Source organism: Schistocerca piceifrons, chromosome 6 (assembly GCF_021461385.2).
Source record: "Schistocerca piceifrons isolate TAMUIC-IGC-003096 chromosome 6, iqSchPice1.1, whole genome shotgun sequence".
Lineage (NCBI taxonomy): Eukaryota > Metazoa > Arthropoda > Insecta > Orthoptera > Acrididae > Schistocerca > Schistocerca piceifrons.
Genome location: NC_060143.1, coordinates 142593733 through 142616025, shown reverse-complemented (window position 1 = coordinate 142616025; position 22293 = coordinate 142593733). Strand labels below are relative to the sequence as shown.

The window sequence follows — 22293 nt, the reverse complement described above, 5'->3', positions numbered from 1 at the left end:
TGACCAATAAAAGAAAGTAACTAACACACACAACAACAACTAACAATAAAACATTATACCTGCTCCCACTCCCAATTAGAGAGCATACCAATTTGTGTTGTTTGTTGCATGCAAATGGGATTTGTACCTTGTAACTCCACTATGTGTTATATTCTGTTAAGACGGCAGCCTTATGTGCAGTCTTACATCAGTCTACTGTTTTAGATTGAAGGGAGAAGTGTGGAAATAGTATTAAGGATTTTTTTTTGGTATCATCTGACTTGCTTGCTTTGGGGTATTTCCATCTGTATTCAGAGTGGATGATTCATAATTTGTCACTCCTTAACCATTCATCTATATATGTTACTGTAGAGTCCCGTTAATCCGAAGTAATTGGGACCAGACCTTGTTCGGATTACCGATTTGTTCAGAGTAGCCGGAATTACGATGACGAGTTTCTAGAATGAAGTATACTAAGCAGATAAGTAGGTACACCATGGTAACAAATGGGAACAAGTGTGGGAACAATGGCTCACTCTCACTCCCTGCCCTTGTTGTTGTGCATTGTTGAGATCTTTGTAGTGTCTGACGTCAGTGCACTGCCAGTTGGCTCCAAAGAACTTGATATGTTAATTATCGATCGCTGGCACGCATAACAGTTGTATTGTATTCGTTTGGATGTAGTGGTGTATGTATTTTCGTCATGAGTAAATGGAAACATACAACATTAACTCTCAAAGAAAATCTGAATGCTTTGAAGCATATAGACAATGGTGAGAATGTATATAAAGTGGCAACGGTACTAGGTGTTGGTAAAGCAACCATTTGTGATTGGAAGAAGAACCAAGTGAAGCTTGAACAGTTCTGTGCAATGTCTTCGGGTTAAAACACTCGAAATTTGGCAGACTTTGAAACAGTCCCAGTACAATAAAGTGGATGAAGCTCTTTTTCCTTTGGTTTACACAGGAAAGAGAAAGGGAAACTCCTTTGAGTGGAGTACTGTTTCAAGAGAAGGCTGTTTACCTGAACAAGTTAATGAATAGTGATGAGTCTTTAAGTGTGAGTATGGGTTAGTTGGAGAGATTCAAAAAAAGTCATGGAATCCATCGGCTAACAATTGCTGGAGAGAAGCTTTTTTCTGACTATTATGCAGCGAAGGAATACTTGGGTGAGTTTGAAAAAATGATAAGAGAGGAAAAATATTCTCACCAACAAATTTATAACGCTGATGAAACTGGCATAGGGCACTGCCAACAGAAAGCCTGGCGTCAAAAGCAGAAGACCATGCTCTGGTTTTAAAATGTGACTTTATTAGCATGCAGCCACGCTGTTGGTAATCACAAGCTGCCTTAAATGCTGATTGGCAAATCTGCTAGGCTCAGAGATTTTAAAAATTGCAACATGAAGTCCCTGCCTATATATTATTTGCAACCAGAAAAGAGCATGGATGGATGGTATAAGCTGTTCAAAGAATGGTTTCACGGCCAGTTTGTTCCCCCTGTTCAAGAGTTTTCTAAGGAAAATCATTTGTCGCCCCGTGCAATGCTTTTCATTTATAACACGCCATCTCACCCCAGCACTGAGGAATTATGCGATGGAGGAATTGTGGCGAAGTTTTTGCTGCTGAATGTTACACTGCTTCTACAGCCGATCGACCAGGGCACACTGCAAACATTAAAACTGATTTACAGAAAACAATTTTTAAGAATGCTGATCCAAGATGATAGCATTCTTTTAGTGGACAAAATAAAAAAGACCAATGTGAAGGGTGTTGATTATTGCGCCGTTGAGGCATGGCAGAATATTTCAGAAAATACTCTGAGAAAATCGTGGAAAAAACTGTGGTCATCTCTTGAATTTCAGGACAACCTAGTTGAAAATGAAGAGGAAAATCTACTACAAATGATACAGATATTCCCTGGATGTGAAGAGGCTAGTGAAGGAGACGTAGATGAGTGGATGGCAGCAGATGGGGCATGTGTGGAGAACCTTACTGATGCTGATTTAGTTGCTGCTGTGACTCAAGACCAGGAAGAAGTGGCCTGCTGTGATAGAAGTGACAATGAGCTTGAAAGTGACAAAGGAGAGCTGGTGCCACACAGTGATGCAGCAGAAGCCCTTGACCTCACACTATGTTATTTGGAGCAACAGCCCACTGCTACACCTGCAGACTGTCTTCATTACGCCAGAAAACAATGACTTAGTTTTTGTCATCTAAAAAGTAGGGATAAAATTTCCGCTGTATTTTAGTAAGTTTGACAGCTTTTCTTTCATTGTTATGCATTGTTTAAACATAATGTTTTCTTCCCAGCTTTTCTAATACATGTTTACTGTACTGTATAAGTTAAAATAGTGTGTATATACAGCAGTTTACCGTGCAGTTTTCCATACGTAGACTAACATTTTCCATATTCGGATTAACTGAATGTTCGGATTAGTGGGACTCTGCTGTACTAGTTTAAAGTCACTCATTGTGTTTTTCTGTCTGTGTGTGAGGGATAATTTCAGAAACTACTGTAGGCATTTTGATAATGTTTCCACTGATAGATTGATGCACAAGGAAAGATTGTGTATACACTATGTGATCAAAAGTATCGGGACACCTGGATGAAAATGACTTAAAAGTTCAATGGCACCCTACATCGGTAATGCTGCAATTCAGTATGGTGTTGGCCCACCCTTAGTGTTGATTACAGCTTCCACTCTTAAAGCATACGTTCAGTCAGGTGCTGGAAGGTTTCTTGGGGAACAACAGCCCATTGTTCATGGAGTGCTGCACTGAGGAGAGTTATCAATGTCGGTCGGTGAGACCTGGCACGAAGTCGGCATTCCAAAACACCTCATTGGTGTTCTATGGGATCAGGTCAGGACTCTGTGCAAGCCAGGGATGTTATTGTCGTGTAACCATTCCGCCACAGGCCGTGCATTATGAACAGGTGCTCGATCGTGTTGGAAGATGCAATCATCATCCCCAAATTGCTCTTCAACAGTGGGAAGCAAGAAGGTGCTTAAAACATCGATGTAGGCCTGTGCTGTGATAGTGCCATGCAAAACAACAAGGGGTGCAAGCCGCCTCCATGAAAACCACAACCACACCGTAACACCACAGCCTCCGAATTTTACTGTTACACGCTGGCAGATGACATTCACCGGGCATATGCCATATCCACACCCTGCCATTGGATCGCCATATTTTGTACTGTGATTTGTCACTCCACACAATGTTTTTCCACTGTTCAATCGTCCAATGTTTATGCTGCTTACACCAAGCGAGGCGTCGTTTGGCATTTACCGGCGTGATGTGTGGCTTATGAGCAGCCGCTCGACCATGAAATCACAGTTTTCTCACCTCCCACCCAACTGCCATAGTACTTGCAGTGGATCCTGATGCAGTTTGGAAATCCTGTCATGGTCTGGGTAGATGTCTGCCTATTACACATTATGAGCCTCTTCAACTGTTAGTGGTCTTTGTCAGTCAGCTGATGAGGTCGGCCTGTACGCTTTTGTGCTATACCTGTCCATTCACATTTCCACCTCACTAACACATCAAAAACAGTGGCCCTAGGGATGTTTAGGAGTGTGGAAATCTCGCGCACAGACGTATGACACAATGACACCCAATCACCTGACCATGTTCGAAGTCTGTGAGTGCCGCGGAGCACCCCATTCTGCTCTTTCACAATGTCTAATGACTGCTGAGGGTGCTGATGTGGAGTACATGGCAGTAGGTGGCAGCACAATGCACCTAACATGAAAAAGTATGTTTTTGGGGGTGTCCGGATACTTTTGATCACATAGTGTATAATCTATTACTGCTATAACATACAAGTTGTCTGGTTGTAGATACTTATGACGGGACTTTGCCTACCCATCATCACTGATTTCATCCAAATTTGTGGTATGCAGGACTTTACAGAAATTAAGTGGTTGAAGTGGGAGTGCCAGATAGCCAAGCGTTTAGTGAAAGTAGCATTTTTGGTGCAGATCAGATGAGGCGTGAGCCATTTAAGTTGGTGTAGTTTCTAGGCATCTGTTGGTACAGAGGAAGGAGTACCGAACACTAATTCAAGGGTTGCGGGGTTGAGTTCTTTGTGGAAATTTGTTTCTTATTTATTTTCAGGTTTTATGTTACTTAAACTGCATACAAACCAAAACAATGTTCAGTATGCTTTATTTATTAACATTTTCATAAAAGGGAATGCAAAAGAAAATTTCTTATTGAAAATGACTTTCCAAGAAGAAATTGTAATTCAAGTGGAAAGGACTTCATTAAGAATGATTTACTCCCAAACTGTCCATTGAGAAAGAACCTTTTATAAATGTAAACCATATTTGTTCTTCATATAGGAACATTAAAACAACAGGCAATTTCCAAAATAGAGTTTATTTTTAATGGTCAATGTCACCCACCCCAGTGTGTGTAAGTCATCAAATTTAAAGTAATGAAAGTATCTAATTTTGTATACAAGGTTCTCCTGTATGTTCTACAAACCCTTCCTGCAAATTCATTTGCAATCCTAAATTTTACTTTGCCTTTCCTTTTCTTGCCTTTTATGGAAATGGTTAATGAAAACAATATATTGAACATTATTTCGGTTTATTTGGGGTGTAAGTAATGCGAAAAGGAAAATAAAAAAAGTTTTCACAGAAAGAATTGACCACATAACCCTTGGATTACCATTCTGTACTCTTTCCGCTGCCTCAACCACTGTGTGGAAACCATGCTAATGTAAATGGCTCATAACTCACCCAACCTGCATCGAAAATGCTATTTTTTATTAAATGCGTGGCAATCTGGAGCTCTCACTTATGTCACCTTCATTTCTGGCTGAGCTCTAAACAAACCATAAATTTGAATGAAATTTGTTATGACGAGTTGGTGTGGTCTCCTTATTAGTTCTAACTGTGCGACCAATGGGGTGGGTAGTTGGTGCTTTTCTGATTTACATTGTCAACATTTGGTTTAATTTTAACACTAATATTAGAAAATCAAAAATAGAAGATTTTGTATGTGCGTGCGCTCAGTTGTGTGTGCATGCGTGGGTGCATGCGTGCAAGAGAAAGTGTTTTATATGAGGCATATTCAAAAAGTAAGTTTACTAGATTTTTAAATTTTGTGGAAAAAGTGAATCTGAAAAAAAGAAAGGGGAAAAAAGATACCGATTATTGTTGATGCTCTTGTTGACTATTTTTCCACATAATCACCATCCTGTTCAAAGTACGAGTATGTGGTGAGCTGTGGTACTAACTTCTTCATGCCCTCCTCAAAGAACTCTCCTACCGGTGCCCTCCCCCACTTTAGAAACTCTTTCTGCACCTGCTCATTAATTGAAAATTTAATTCCACTCATATGTGCCTTCGGGGAAGTGAAAAAATTATAATCTATAGGTGGCAAATCAGGGGAATATGGGGTGTGGTATCAAATATCCCAACAAGATGAGTCCAAGAGTGCCTTGGTGGCCAAGGCTGTGTGAGGACAGGCATTGTCATGAAAAAGCACATTCCTCTCACCAGTATTTGCCTCGTTTTGTTTTCAGTGCTTCCTTCAAGTTTTTTTTATGGTCTCACAATAGTGTGTGTTGATGGTCTCCCCCTGAGGCAGAAATTTGACCAAAATGATGCCGTTTTGGTCCCAAAACACTGAGGCCATAATTTTTTTCCCTTTGAAATTGTGGTTTTGAATTTTTTGACAGATGAGAAATTGGTGTCACACCATTGTGATCATTGTCTTTTTGTCTCAGATGTGTAATGAGACACCCATGTTTCATCTCTAGTCACAGTAGAATTCATAAAATCCCCACCTTCCAATTCAAGTCCCTCAAAATCATGGGCACTATACCTTTTTTTTCTTGTGGTACTCTGTCATCTGCTTGAGACCATTATTATGCACAGTTTCCGGTATCCCAACATTTCTGTGAGTAAGTGTCTTGTGTAAGAGAGTTCTGGAGAGGTGTGGAACATCACAGAAATTTCATCCGCTATCAGTCGACAGTCTTTGTAAGTGCACAATTTTTTTGTATCCACTCATCAGTCAAAATGGAAGGTCTTCCTACACCACCTAAACATGCTCATTCTGTTCATAACACATTCACCATAAATCATTTTGATGCACGAAAATATTGTGGTAGGTGATGTTCCTTCTGCAGTTGGGAAGTGGATCACACACATGGGTCACACTTGGCGGGATTTCTTTCTGACATTTTCCACCTCTATTGGACACTACACTGTGAGTTTGTGTTCTGCTGTGTTCCTGTGATACTCGCTCTGGTTATGGGATACCCTCTAATGCTTAGTTTTGCCAGCACTCAAAAGAGGTCTCATATTTATCAACTGCAGAGTAATTAAGTCACTTAGAGTTTGTCTCCAACAAACAGCAGAAGTGCACATACTATTACTGTTGACAACAGTATATTGCTGAATTCATCTGTGATTCAGTATTTGATTTGAGTGAGTTGCTTTTAACTAACTGTCTCTTCTTATCTCTGAATTTTTATACTTTATGCATGATCATCAAGAAATGTCACTTTCCCATTTTGTTCCATTAACAAGATTCACTAAAGGAAACCTAAACATAATTTAGAAGAAGAAGAAGAAGAAGAAGAAGAAGAAAAAGATGTGTTGATTTTTCATAATGATACTGCACTGACCTGCAGAAGCTAGTGCAGAAAGAATACCATTATGAATATAGCTGCTGTGTTTAGCAATAGTAGGTTGCAATCTTTTTTGTCAATTTCCTGTGTCTGTAAATGAATCTAAAATCCATGATGTTGGATCCTAGTACCTGTTAAGCAAAACTAGGAAGTTTAGGGTGGTACAAAAGTGAGATTATAAATTGTTAATGGAGAATACTATTGGTGTTAAATATGAAAACCTTCATTTTTTAAAAATCGTGTATATAGATGTAGATGATTTCAGTTTCTGATGATTAACATCTTTCAGGCAGATTTAAGATAGCCAGAAAGGTGATTGAAGTTTTGTTTTTTTGTTCTTTCCTTTGTCATGAACTGTTTTGGCACTGTAGTTCAGTACTTCATTTTTATAATTTTGTATTTGATTAAAATGTTTCACTGAAGTTTTTTGAGTTGCACTCTCACATTCATTGTAAAGATAAAGTAAAACTGTGAGCAGTTATTGTCCTCATGATTGTATTTGTCTGTGCAGGATCTTCCAGAATTTTTTGAGGACAATATGGGGACATGGATGTCAAATTTCCATGAACTACTGACTGTTGATGTTCCATGTCTCAAAAATGAGGTATTTGTAATAATATATTCCTTTTGTATTGGCAAATATTTCATTTTTCTCTCTATGTTTGTTCTACTTGCACAGTTCATAAAGTTAATGTAAATACTTCATTTAGCTCCGCCCCACTCTCTCCATTTTCATTTCTAGGATGAAGAGGAAGCTGGACTTCTTGAGCAGTTGAAATCACAGATATGTGACAATGTTGCATTATATGCTTTGAAATATGATGAAGAGTTCCAGAGTTACCTTCCACAGTTCGTGACAGATATTTGGAACCTGCTAATTTCAACAGGAACGCAACCTAAGTATGACTTGGTAAGTACAAGGGCTACTGCCATTGTTGCAGATTTTCGCTTTGTTTAGTTTATTATATGTGGTGAGGGAGAGATAAGGAAGTGAACAGGCATATCATTTAGATTGTGGTTTGTTTGTATAATCTTAACAGTTAGTCAGCAATGCTCTGCAGTTCCTGGCAACTGTTGCAAACCGTTCACAATACCGACATCTGTTTGAAGATCCCATCATTATGAGCAGCATATGTGAGAAAATTGTAATACCTAATATGGAATTTAGAGGTTAGTAACGGCACTTGAATGTTATGTGGATGACGATGTGATAGGCTTTGCAGTTTCTGCTCTGTACTTTTTTCCTGTGTTTTAGCATCTGACGAGGAATTGTTTGAAGATAACCCAGAGGAATATATTAGACGTGACATTGAAGGTTCGGATGTTGATACGAGACGGCGTTCTGTATGTGACTTGGTAAAAGTTTTGTCACAGTACTTTGAAGCAAAAATGATTGAGGTGTTTGGACAGTATGTACAGGTAAGATAACGTAAATTTGTGATTAGATCAAAAGGCGTGAAGATTAGAATGAAGTAGGGAAGGAAATAATCCCTTTATGTTGTATGTGTGTTGGTGTTTGGAGATGATGATATGTTTTTTAAAAATAATTTTTGTTATGAGACACAATCACATTTATGTTTTTATATTACCCGTTTTGAATGGGTCAAGTCATCATCAGATTCACAAAAAAATTAAATCTTCTGTATAATTTGACAGAAAGACCATGTGTTGTCGCTAACTTCAGATGTTTTATACAGCCAAAGCTAAAATAAAAGTAAAAACAATTCACTAGCACCATCTTATAGTGGCTGAAAATGATAAAACCAGTGCATAGTATACCATTACACTAACAATATAAAATGTCCTATCATGAAATGTAACAGAACCTTTGAATAGCCATCAGCTGTGCCCAATAAGGCACATTATTTGGATACACAGGAAGAGCTAGCAGCAAGGAGCAGGACAGGTTGCCAAATGGACAATCTTGGTTTATTGCGCACAGTTCACACACATTCACTTGTGCTCAGGTGTGCTTGTGAGACGAAGTTGAGATTCCTGTCTACCTGAAAGACTCATCTGACTGTGAAGTAAATAAATTGTCAATGAAAGAGATAGCATCTTTTAGGGATTCATATCCAGTTAATCATTGGTAGTTAATTTTTAACAATGTGAATTAGGATAGATGACTTTTCACCACATAGAGGGGATATTCAGCAGTAGACAGGCACATTTAAAAGTACAATTAAGAGTAGAGTAAACTATTGGACAGAGTCCTGTAGGTTTAGAAACACACACACACACACACACACACACACACACACACACACACACACACACACGGCCGCCGCCGTCTTCTGGTGCTGAGGCCCAACTGAAGTGAGCAGCATTTTTGTTGGGTGGGTTGTGGGAGTACAGGAATGTGTGGGGGAGGGAGAGGGAGGAATAGCAAGGTAGGGATGGGGAAAGATGCAGTTTGTACTGCCTGTGGGAGAGGACAGGGACAGGATGGTGAGTGGCTAGGTGATGCATCAGGAATCTATGCTTGGAGTGGGTGGAGGGAAGAGGATGCTGCACCTAGCAGTCCACAGTCTCGTCCCCACCATGTCTTTGCACAATCTCACAGGCAGCATAACAGTGTCCCCAACCCTACCCTGCTGTCTCTCCTCCTCCCAGCTCCACATCTCATCTATATCGCAACTTCCCTCTCCAACTGAGGTCACTGATCCCCTCAGTGCACAGAGGTGACAGTGACCATGTATGTGAGTTGTGCATGTATGAATGAATGTGTGTGTCTATTTGTAAATCTGTATTCCATAGCTTAGCCTACTTTTAATTGTACATTTAAATGTGCCTGTCTGCCATTCAATGCTGCCTCTGTGTGGTGAGTAGCAATGTATCTTCGTTGTTACTCCACCCTGGTTTTCCCTAGTTTTATTTTTACTTTTTATTGTTTTTAATGTAATCTGTCTAGAATATGAGTAAAGATATTTTATAACAGTTTGGCATGTGTTACCAGTGTATTATTATTGAATTTGATCACTTTTAACCACTGACAGATGGTGGTGGTGCCTAGTTTTTACTTTTTATTTTGGTTCTGCTATATAAAGTCTAGCAGAACACCTTTTAAGTTAGTGGCAAAGTATATGGATAACAGAATTTTACTGGCTCTTTATCTTATGATACTGAATATATATTAAATATAACATGCCAAATTATTTAGAAGTTTTGATTTTTGTTTTTACAGGTGAACAAAATTATTTGAAATGGTCAAAACCAGTAATCTAAAAGTATAATTGTTTCTGGCAGTAAAAATTGTTTTAAACAAACACTGATTCCTCTTTAAGACTTAAGTTTGCTTGAATTTTACAGACTTTGTTTCCATAAAAAATAATTTTTTTGGATGCATGTTAAGAAAAAGACAAAATCAAAAGACTAATGATTTTGAACATAATAGAGGGAAACGTTCCACGTGGGAAAAATATATCTAAAAACAAAGATGATGTGACTTACCAAACGAAAGTGCTGGCAGGTCAATAGACACACAAACAAACACAAACATACACACAAAATTCAAGCTTTCGCAACAAACGGTTGCTTCATCAGGAAAGAGGGAAGGAGAGGGAAAGACGAAAGGATGTGGGTTTTAAGGGAGAGGGTAAGGAGTCATTCCAATCCCGGGAGCGGAAAGACTTACCTTAGGGGGAAAAAAGTGTGTGTGCGAGTGTAACCTGTCCTTTTCTCCCCCTAAGGTAAGTCTTTCCGCTCCCGGGATTGGAATGACTCCTTACCCTCTCCCTTAAAACCCACATCCTTTCGTCTTTCCCTCTCCTTCCCTCTTTCCTGATGAAGCAACTGTTTGTTGCGAAAGCTCGAATTTTGTGTGTATGTTTGTGGTATCGACCTGCCAGCACTTTCGTTTGGTAAGTCACATCATCTTTGTTTTTAGACTAATGATTTTGTGTGATTAGAGGAATGGTGGTTGGAGCTATGTGCAAGAGACATTCCATTTTGGAAATTGTTATGGAGTTCAGTATTCTTAGAGCCACAATGTCAAGTGTGCACCAAGGATACCAAATTTTGGGCACTACCTCTCACCATGGACAATGCAATGGCCAATGGCCTTCACTTAACAACTGAGAGCAGTGACGTTTGCATAGAGCTGTCAGTGCTAACAGGCAAGCAACACTGCATGAAATAACCAGGGACATACAGCAAACGTATCTGTTTGGACTGGCGAAATCTGGTGTAATAAGCCATGGCAACAGACGACTGACGCCATCATCTGCAATGCCTTTCCTGAGCTTGTTGACCATATTTGTTGGACCGTGGAAAACTGTGGCCTGGTCAGATGAGTCCTGAATTCAGTTGGTAAGAGCTGATGGTAGGGTTACAGTGTGGTGTTGACCCGCAAAGTCATGGACTCAAGTTGTAAAGAAGGCACTGTGCAAGCTGTTGGTGGCTCCATAATGGTGTGGGTCCAACTGAACCATTCATTGACTGGTAATAATTACGTTCAAATACTTTGAGACCATTTGCAGCCATTCATGGACTTCATCTTCCCAAAAAACAATGAAATTTTTGTGGACAATAATGTGCCATGTGAATGGATCACAATTGCTTGTGATTAGTTTGAAGAACGTTCTGGACGATTTGAATGAATGATTTGGCCACCAAGATTGCCTGACATGAATCCTATTGAACATTTGTGGGACATAATCGAGAGCTCAGTTTGTGCATAAAATCCTGCACCAGCAGTACTTTTGCAATTATGGATGGCTATAGAGGCAGGATGGCTCAGTATTTCTCTAGGAGACCTTCAACAACTTGATGGGTGCATGCCACATTAAGTTGCTGCACTACACTAAGCAGGTGGTGGTCTGGCACGATATTAGGAGATATCCCATGGCTTTTGTCACCTCAGTGTATTACAGGAAAGCAAAAGAATTTCTGTATGAATTGATTAGGAAGACAAGTAAAAGCATTGTCTGCAGGTGCCAAATAAACTGTTTTGACCACAGGTCTTTCAAGGAATAGTGGAACAGTCATCTGTTGGATTTAGCATATAGGTAATAAATGGACATCAAGAGTATAGAAACAGATTAAATAATTTTTTTTTTTTTTAAATAGGCACATTGGAAATAGTAGGACTAGGACAGTTGAAGGCAGTCAAAGCAGATAGCTAGCAAGAAAGGACGACTTGAGACATGAATGTGGCAGACAAATGACAAGAAATTGGCCAACATATGTGGGGAAGGGAAGGGGGTTGGAAATCATGAGGGAGAAAGTATATGCAGAAAAGAGGAAGAAACAGAGCCCCGCCACTCACTCACTCACTCACACACACACACACACACACACACACACACACACACACACACACAACCACCACCACCACCACCACCACCATTATCAGGATTGTCTCTATCCTCTAGACCAACTGAGTGAAGTATCGGATCTGATGTCTGCATCTCAGGGGAAAGGTCACTGCTGAAATGACTCTAATGCCCAAGTCTCTTGCAACCATACCAGTGGGCTAAATTCTGTCACATATTTCGAATTCAGTGATGTTAAAGTAATTACATTGTGAGCTTCTATATCAGCAAATTTAATTGACATAAAACTTCAGTGAATACAGATATAGTTTTCTCAGTGACTACACAGAACAATCAGCCATTAGCTAAGGAAATACATTGCGCTATGTGTTGGTGCTACCTAACAGAGATGTGCTCTGCTAAATATTATGAAAAATGGAAAGTAAAATCTGTTGTGGCTTAGAACCCATAAGGAACTGATCCACTAAGAAATACTAAAAGATATCGAGTTATTTCCTTGTGTTTAATGTGTATTTAAATGGAAACGAAACTAAAAAAGTAAATTAAAACTGTGTAGAAGAGCTTAAATGAGTTAGGAAAAATAATGATCATTCCATCTTCAGTGTTTGTTATTTTTAAGGCAATGATACAGAGGTACGGTGAGAGCCCAGAACAAAACTGGCGAAGTAAAGATGCTGCTCTGTACTTGGTCACGTCTCTTGCTGCCAGAGGACAGACACAAAAACATGGCATAACACAGTCTAGCCAGCTGGTTGATCTCAACAGTTTCGCACAGGAGCACATACTAACAGAGCTTCAGAAACCAGGTAAGAAGATATAGGCAGAATATTTGGATTTATTTTGTACAATAATCAAGAAATCTTCACATGTAGTTTGAATTTCTTTTAATGATATAATCCCTGGTAAGCAGAATGACCTTTTTTTTTACACAACAAAGAAAAACTGATCCCTCAGGTTTTCTTGGCGTGGTTGATCAGTGGGGTGCTTTCGGGTGTTTTGACGTATTTGTAGGTGCCATTCTTCTCCACAATATTTGGATCCTTCTACCCAGTACTATTGTCTCTGATCTCCGAAGACAGCATGTGCTTTTATCCTGACATCCTCCTGGATTTAACCTTCCTTAACAAAGGCTCCCCCGTCTCTCTTTCATTTGTATTTATTTATTTGACTATTTCAGCCGTGTCCCATTTGTGACTTATTTCTGGCTTCAGTTGTCAGAGACTGCAGTCGTGCGTGCGTGTGTGTGTGTGTGTGTGTGTGTGTGTGTGTGTGTGTGTGTGTATTTCTCTGTTGTTGTCTATTTTTTATGGAGGCCTTACTGGCCAAAAGCTCATTTGTGACAGTCTGTTTTTGTGCCTATCTGCGAATCAGCATCTCCGCTATGTGGTGAGTAGCAATTTTCCTTTTCATAATATTGTTACTTTTATTTTAAGATACTTATTGCAATGTTCTTGCTTTCTCGTGGAAAAAGAGTCACCACTTATTTTGCTGATTTACTGTGATCTCTTCTTCTTCTTATTTTTTCTTTACCAATCTCTCTCTTCCCTGAATTCCAATTTACTTCTTTCTCCTGTTTATTTGTTTTTCTGTTCTATTAAGTCAATGCCTTATCTGCAACCCTTTTTGCTTTCATTCTTCTTTTAATTTGTTATGGCTAGGATCTTTTGAAACTTTTTAATGTCTGCTTGGTGTAAACATTGAGGTTGTACTACAGTGTCTGAATTTGGTGTGATAAGAGGGTGTTTGATTTGCAATTATTCTGGCAATGGTTTTTAATGCTGTCTTCATCTTTCTGACTCTTTCTTCGACTGATGCCTACCTGTTTATGTTTGAGGTGAAAATCTCACCTAGGTACTTGAACTTCTGTATTCTTTTAATGTCACCATACCTTTTTTGATTGACATTAGTGTATCTTTTGTATCTGTTCTGCACTCTCTTTTCAAAAGAAATTTATAATCACATCCTCTCTGTTATTTCTCTTAGGATTTATATATGTTTAGTATTAATGTCTAAATTTTGTGTAGAAAATACTACATCATCTTAGAAAGTGATGCATCTGAATTTACGGCCAGTCTTTTGATAGTCTAATCCTATTCTGTTTTCGATTATGTATCAGTTCCTTCTGTCTGGTCATTTTTGACTTACCTTCTCCTGGGTACAGTAAAATAGAATGAGCGAGAAGCCAAATGTTTCATATAGCTCTCTTAAGAATTCAACTCATGTTCGTGTGTTCATTAATGTTTGTTGTGTAAGTACTCTAGTCATCAATTCCAAGCTTTTTCAGTACTTCTTGGTCTATGCAGTATACACCTTCTTAAAATGAACAAATGTTGTAATATTTTATCTCCTCTCATCATTTTGGTCTTGATCAAGGAATTAATGGTGATGGCCTATTCTGCGCATTTCTGACTTTTGTTTGGCACACTCCTAGTTGATGAGCAATGTTACTTTCTGACCCTTTGGATGGTATCTTGTATGTGACTGAAAGAAGTTATAGTTTTTGCAGTTGTTGACATTTGTTTTGTCCCTTTTGTTGTGTAATCATCTCCACAGGCGTCTTTTCTATGTCACACATAAATTTTATAATATGTTTATTTACTTTATTATGATTGTGTCTCATTTGCTTACCTTATAATAAGGAAATAAGAATGCTGAAAGTTAGGATAGTTTATTCTACTTTCATTTGTGGCTTTTGGCAGTAATGAGAATTTTAGCTCTTAAAGGTAAGTCCTAGCAACCCATTTAGTATTATGTTGGAGACCTTGTGATGACTGCCATAAATATGACCCTAGTTAATTGTTTAACATGTTGTCTAATCACATTTTTATGTGATCGATAACTTACTTCTATCTGTTCCCTGTTGAAGGATTTTTCTGTTTATTTTATTCTGTCTGAAAAATTGTTGTTTTTTGTGTTCTTGTAATACATATTAATTAATCTATTAATTGAAGTATTGTCAATTGGGAATTAGTGGATAAAAATTTGAAATGTTATTGTGAGCTGCTGAGAATGACTTCAGTGTAGCATTATCATTTTTAATACAATTTCTATATTTTTAAGACATCACTTTGATATGATCCACCATCTCTTTTCACCTCTACATGCATATTACTCCCGTCACCCTGTGTAATTGTTTTTGCCCATTATTTTATTTTGCTGCCCTCTATGAATGTTCTCACCTACCACTCTCAGCTGCAAGTTAACTGTTCCTGGATGCTGTGGCAGATGTCATATTACCTTTCACTTATGATAAGGATTTTCTGTTAATTTCTTTACTAATGTCTTTAGTTCCTCTTCCTGTCTTCTACCTATCGTTTTTTATCTTCCATAGCACCACATGTCAAATTCTTCCATATTCTTGTGCCCTGTTTTTTGATTGTAGACATTTCTCACCTTAAAATATCTTGTGCTTTCTAGACAAAAGAATTATTACACTTAATTTGCTTCTTTGTCTTCCCCAGCTGTTCTGATAAGCAAATGATTACTGTCTTTCCCATGATTAATCACCTTTTAGCTTTGTTTATCCTGAACACACATTCTGTTTTAAGTATTTTGTCCATTTCGTTCAACAGGTCTTACAAGTCTTCCTTACTTTTGGCCGAAATGAGGTTGTTAATGCTAACCTGTGCATTGATGTCTTTTACTTTTGTGCTTTTATTACTCTTCCGAAAATTTGTTTTACTTCTTGTCTTGCTTCTTTTTGTAAAAGTTATAATGATGATAACCTGCAATTCTGCCTTACACTCTTTTTTTATATTAGATTTTTGTTATTCACTTGTTTTATATAGATGCTTGTCTGCCTGTACTTTACCCCTATCTTGTTAGAATTTAAAAATTCTTATTCCACAAGCATTCTTTCTTTTTGTTGATACATATTGCATTGAACCAAGAACATACCAATTTTCCATTTAAAAATGACAATATTATGAAAAGTGTAATTGTTACTGACCGTATAGCAGAGATGCTGAGTCCCAGGTAGGCCCAACAAAAAGACTGTCAGACAGAGCTATTGGCCAAATAGGCCTTCACCAGACTAGGCAGGAAAACACACACACACACACACACACACACACACACACTGAGTCTGGCTGCCAAGGCCAGACTGGTTTCATTTTGTGTGTGTGTGTGTGTGTGTGTGTGTGTGTGTGTGTGTGTGTGTGTGTTCTGATGAAGGTCTGTTTGGCCAAAACTTTGTTTGACAGTCTTTCTGTTTTGCCTATCTGCGACTCAGCATCTCTGCTATATGGTGAGTAGCAACTATCTTTTTCGTAATATTGTGATTCTTTGATCCTGGATATTCCATTGTTCAACTAAAGATGAAAATTATTTTGAGATAACATTATAGCTGAAATATTTGTTACTATAATAATAATAACACATTTGAATATAATAGAGGGAAACATTCCACGTGGGAGAAATATATCTAAAAACAAAGATGATGTAACTTACCAAACGAAAGTGTTGGTACGTTGTTAGACACACAAACACACACACACAAAATTCACACACAAAAGTAGTTTCACTTTGTATTCACCTTTTCCTACTGTGGGTTGCGAAAGCTTGAATTTTGTGTGTGTGTTTGTGTTTGTTTGTGTGTCTATCAACATACCAACACTTTCGTTTGGTAAGTTACATCATCTTTGTTTTTAAATATAGTAACAACATTTGTTATATAAAAATAAAAGGTAGATTTTGGAACAGCTAAAATTGGTAAGACATGTCGTAGTTAAAACTACTACAGTACATCCACATTCGTGCTCAACAAGCTGTGGTAATTTATTAAAAATATCAGATTTTACAAAAATATATTCAGCATTGTAAAATATAAGTCATTTAGTGGAAGAAAATGATGGAAAAATTTGATTACATTATCAAAACATGAAAGACATAATTAGCAAGGTTATATCATAGAATCAGCTGCTGTTATACTTGACTACACAACAGCTGAAAAGTGTATTTTACTAAGTTAAGCTACACTAAACTGTGTTGTTGTTGTTCCTTAAGATGGAAGTAATACAGGGTGTTCAAAAAGTCTCTCCGCAGTGCTGTGTGATTGTTAGCCGTGCGTGCCATATGGTTGGTTGGTTGGTTGGTTGGTTGTTGGGGAAGGAGACCAGACAGCAAGGTCATCGGTCTCATCGGATTAGGGAAGGTCGGGGAAGGAAGTCGGATGTGCCCTTTGAAAGGAACCATCCCGGAATTTGCCTGGAGCGATTTAGGGAAATCACGGAAAACCTAAATCAGGATGGCCGGACACGGGATTGAACCGTTGTCCTCCCGAATGCAAGTCCAGTGTCTAACCACTGCGCCACCTCGCTCGGTTGCGTGCCATATGCTGCAGTGAATATAGCGAAATGAAACTCAGTGAAGTACAAGTTATTAATTTATTGAATAAGCAGTTTTACAGAGATAAATGAAATGGGGGAATGTTGGGAGAGTAGTCCACTTGAAGGGAAGTAACCCAGGTAGGCGAACAATTGTACGGCATGCACAGCTAACAATCATACGGCACTACGGGGAGAATTTTTGAACACCCCGTAGTTTAACAGAGTACTTTAAATGTACTGACCTCCCAAATTTCTGCCAGATCAGCACATTTTAAGTGTTGTGATTTGTATAAAAAGATCTACTCATCATTTGGAGGCAAGAGAAAACGGATATAAAAGTTACAGAAATGTGCGAGGTTTTGGAGAAAGTGGCTCCTTCTGCTGGCAGAAGGGTTGAAGCAGAAGGAAGAGGCATGAAGGAAAAGGGAAGGTTTAGAAACTGGGAGAGATATGGAAAAGTCACCCTGAAGAGCTGTTCAAGGGAGACTTACTCCTGTTAGACTCCCTTAACCCAAGGTTCTGGGCCACTTTTCTGTAACTCTCCCCAGTTCTTAAACCTTAGCCAGTCCTTTTCTTTTTTCATTCCTCGTCCTTTCCCTTCAGCCCTTCTGCCAGAAGGAGTAGTTACTGCCTGTGAAAACTTGCCCATTCCCAGAACTTTTGTGTGTGTTTGCCCACTCCACCACTTGGTTAGTAGATTTTTTTTATCAGTCCAATTATATTTTGAAAAATTGATTATTTTAGTTGATTTGTAGAAAAATATAATAGAAAGGGGCGTTTCATGTTATTAAAATAGAAATACCTCATCCATACATTGCTATTGCCTTTCAGAACTGCTGTCTTATTTAGTTGTGAATTGAAGCCTGTATAGTTGAGATCACATTGCTATGGCTCAAACATTTACGTATATATTAGTTTGCAACTATTGTCTGTTGCTTATATGTACATTGCTGTTGCTTTATCATTTCAGCACTGTTGTTGATTACACAGTCTGGTTTACGTAGAATTGTTACAAATTTTTAAACCTTTTTGTGCTCTACACTAATTTCATTCATTTCACTGTGGCTTCTTGCAAGTATAAGCACAATTACTCCATTCATTATCTAGCTCACTAGTTTTATTGTAACCATTGGCATAATTATAGCAATTTCCTCGTGTGTAGCTTTCCACATTTTATGATTATGACATTTAAACAAAATTCTTGAACTGTCTGCATCACCTCTGCTTCAAACAAACAAACATGAGATATAGGGAAAAAGACAGAATTTTCATACCATCTTACAAATTTAAACCTCTAACTAGCAAATAGCATTCTCCAACACTGTTACTTGGTGAATGAGGCACCTTTCCACCTTATTCAAGTTAAATGTAGTAGGTTTATTAATTATATAGTAACTTGTAAGTCAACCTAAGATGTGATTTATCTTGTGTGGGAATGTAAAACTTTTGTCCGAAGATGAGTCTAGCAACAGTGGTTGAATTGTTGTTTACACGTAAATCTGGCAAGTGAAATATTTTAAAGAAAAAATATTTGAAACTAAATACTAAATTATTTTGTGTCAACTTCTTTAATTATATTCTTACAATTCTTTCAGTGAATACTATTCCAGTCTTGAAGGCTGACTCTATAAAGTACATCATGATGTTCCGAAGTGTGCTGCCCAGGGAAATGGTAGTGGGCTCTCTTCCCCAGATTGTTAAACACCTCACTGCTGTCAGTCATGTGGTGCACACATATGCTGCATGTGCAATAGAAAAAATTTTGGTAATGAAGACACCTGATGGAAGCCCAGTGTAAGTAGACACACAATTAAGTATTTCTAAAAATGTAGGTGAAACAGCTGGCAATATTCATAATAGTAATTAGTCAACTTGCTGGGAATATGTAAGAATGCCTGCAGTTGTCAGTGCTATAGATTTGTCCATATAAAGTTTGTCAAGATTGTTAAAAGCCTACAGCTATATGCAGTGTGGTATAATTGTGATAAATGGGATTTATTTATTTAGATAATATTTGTCTGGAAATTTCAAGGAGTTAATATAGGAAAAATATTTTTATTGCTTGAGATACTGTACTCAAAAGGGGACCACGCCTACTCCTCACCACCAGTTTAATTCACACTTTTGGTATATGTAGAGCTTGGCCACAAAAAGAAGTTGACAGAAATGGAAACTCCAGATGACAGTGTTCAGAAAAAAAGTATGGAAATTTTATTTGCAATCCCAAATTTTCATTTGTCTTTCCTATTCATGACTTTTATTAAAATGTTAATAAGTAAAATATATTTGGTATTGTTGTGATTTATTTTCAGTGAAAGTAATGTAAAAATTGAGGATAAATCTGAAAAAAAGTTTCCTTGTAGGGGCTTGACCCTGTGACTAGGTTGAAGGTCAGTAGCCTTTCTGTTGTGCCAACCATTGGCTATAAACTACAGTAAAATAGATCGCTCATACCTCGCCCAAACCAGGCCAAAAATGCTACTTTTTCCAAACATTTGGCCGCCTGGAGCTCCCACTTCTGTCTGGTTCAGTTGTGGGCAAGCCGTGCATATACAACAGATTTGGCCAAAATTGGTGATGAGTGGGTGTGGTCCCCTAGTCAGTCCACTCTAACAATGAGTTATTGATTACATTATGCACACAACTATAGAAAGCTATTTGAAAATAAGTGGAAGGTATTTCATTTTATCTAGCATGTGCCATTTCATTGTATGTTATTAGTGACATTAAAACGATCAATTTTCAAGTGTTTCCTCAGTCATGGAACTAGAGAAGGTGATACCACATTAGCGTTGAAGCAACTAGCTCTTTTTCTAGCAATAGTACACACATTCATACGTACAATCGCACAGGCACCCAAATGTACGCACCTGTGGCCACGGCAAGACATATTATTGATACTCAGTTATTGAAAGCAGTTGCCTGAGCTGATGGAGATGGGGAGGCGATGGGGAAGGATGCAGGGAGGGGGCAGCAGGAAAGAAGTGTCTCTTTTGACAGATGACTTCGTGGTTACACAACATGACGAAAACAGATATAGGAAGGAGAGGGGGGAGGGTAAAATAGGAGGGTGAAAAAGAGAGAAATGTGAAGATAGAGGGAGAGAGGGAGGGGAAAGAAAAAAGTGATAGGTTAAAAGGGGGAAGAGAGTGGGGAGGGACGGGGAAAATGCCCACATGGAGGAGGGGGGTAAGAGGAGCGGTGGGAGTAGGCAGTACGTGATCTGGATGCAGAACGAGTGGTGTGGACAGAAGAGAGAAGGGAAAAAGCAAGGTGAGGCAGTGGGAACAGGATAGCAGATATTTAAGTTAGAGCGATTGTGAGAAAGCAGGATGTGTTGGAGAGAGAATTCCCATCTGTGTAGTTCAGAGAAACATGTGCTGGAAGGGAGTACCCAAATGGCCCATATAGTGAAGCAGCTATTGAAGTCATTTGTGTTATGGTGTGCAGCTTGTTGCAAGCGACTGGATCATCAAGTTTGCCGTTTGCCACAGTTTGGAGGTGGCCATTCATGCAAGTAGCCACTTGGTTACTTGTCATGCTCATGTGGACTTCTGAACAGTAACTGCAGCATGGCTAGTGTATAACATGGGTAGAAAATGCCTGTGACTGGACTGTGGTGAGAGGTGATAGGTGAATGCATGGGGCATATATTGTACGTGGGCCGACCACAAGGATTGAGAGTATGATTGGGATAGAGGTGGACATTGATATTTTGTAGGTTGGGTGGGCAGCAGTACACTACTTTTGGGGGATGTGGGTAGGATTTTCCTCATTTAAGGACAGGACAAGAGGTAATCGAAGATCTGGTGGACAATGTGGTTGAGCTTTTCAAGGCTAGTGTAATACTGAGTGAACATAGGAGTGCTGGTTGGTGGATGGTTAAGAGTTTTAATGGTGTCAGAGGAGCAGGTGGCATGGGAGATTTGTTTATGGATGAGCTGGATAGGATATTACCTATCGGTAAAAGCCTCTGATAAGGTTATCAGTATATTTCGACGACTCCTGCTTTCCACTCTAAATACAGTAGCCACGGATTGTGAGGCTGTAAGGAAGAGACATATTGATTTGTCTGTACACTTGGCCTTTGAAAATGAAATAATTTTCGGTGTTGTCTTGGAGGATTAGGAAAGAGGTACTGGGTATGGTATCAGGGCGTTGGGAGATGTTGGTGACCGACAAGGAGTCTGGCCATAATGAGACCGGAACTGTGAAGATGTGGTGAAAGAAGTGAGAAATGTCTTGAATGTAAGATGGGAGATCACAGGCAATAGTTTGGAGCTGTTGGTCAGCAAAGGCAGAGGCTCATTCCATGAGAGTACTGTACCTGGCCACAGTGGAATGACAGTAGGGAGACCTGTGGGGTTGGTTTTGTGGAGTTTCGGAGTAGGTAAAAGGTAGGAGCCGTAGGGAGGAGGTTGCTGTTGTGAGGAGGCAGATAGATTAAGATATCAGCTTTTGAGGTGGCTAGGCTGCCTCCTCACACCAACAACCATTGCACTCCTATCTTTTACCTGCGTGCTCCACAAACGTCACAAACCCATCCTCACAGACCTCCTGACTGGTTGTCCCTTTGTGGCTGGTTACAATTCTCCCACAGAAGGAACCTCTGCTTTTGCTGATCAACACCTTCAAACTATTGTCCTTAACCTCCCATCCTACATTCAAGACACTCAACACTTCTCACACCACTTCTCCACAGTTGTCAGTCACTGCGGATGCAATGTGCTTGAACACAAACATCCCCCCTGTCCATGACATTGTGGCCTTGTAATACTACCTTTTCCAATGTCCTCTGGATACCAAACTCACTACACCTCTTCCCTAATCCTCCTAGCCATCTACATCCTGACCCACAATTATTTTGTTTCCGAAGATCAAATGTATGAACAAATGCATGGTACTGCCATGTGTACTCACGTGACACCATCTTGTGTCAACTTACATATGGGAGGAATACTTCCTTTACAGTCAGCACCTTAAACCTTTTGTGTTGTTCATATTCATTGAGAATATTTTCGTTATCTGGATTCATTGCTGGGACCATCTTCACTCTTTCCACCA

At 38.9% G+C, this 22293-nt stretch overlaps 1 protein-coding gene across 1 annotated transcript in view; it reads left to right on the top strand.

Annotated features, from left to right (window-relative positions):
• LOC124802525 (exportin-2) overlaps positions 1-22293 on the top strand; it is a 170694-nt gene that overhangs the window by 79101 nt on the left and 69300 nt on the right. Inside the window, exons 6-11 of the mRNA XM_047263370.1 lie at positions 7141-7233; positions 7372-7539; positions 7670-7799; positions 7885-8048; positions 12522-12708; positions 18825-19023. Of these exons, the coding sequence (XP_047119326.1) occupies positions 7141-7233; positions 7372-7539; positions 7670-7799; positions 7885-8048; positions 12522-12708; positions 18825-19023 (941 nt within the window). The remainder of the gene's footprint in view (positions 1-7140; positions 7234-7371; positions 7540-7669; positions 7800-7884; positions 8049-12521; positions 12709-18824; positions 19024-22293) is intronic.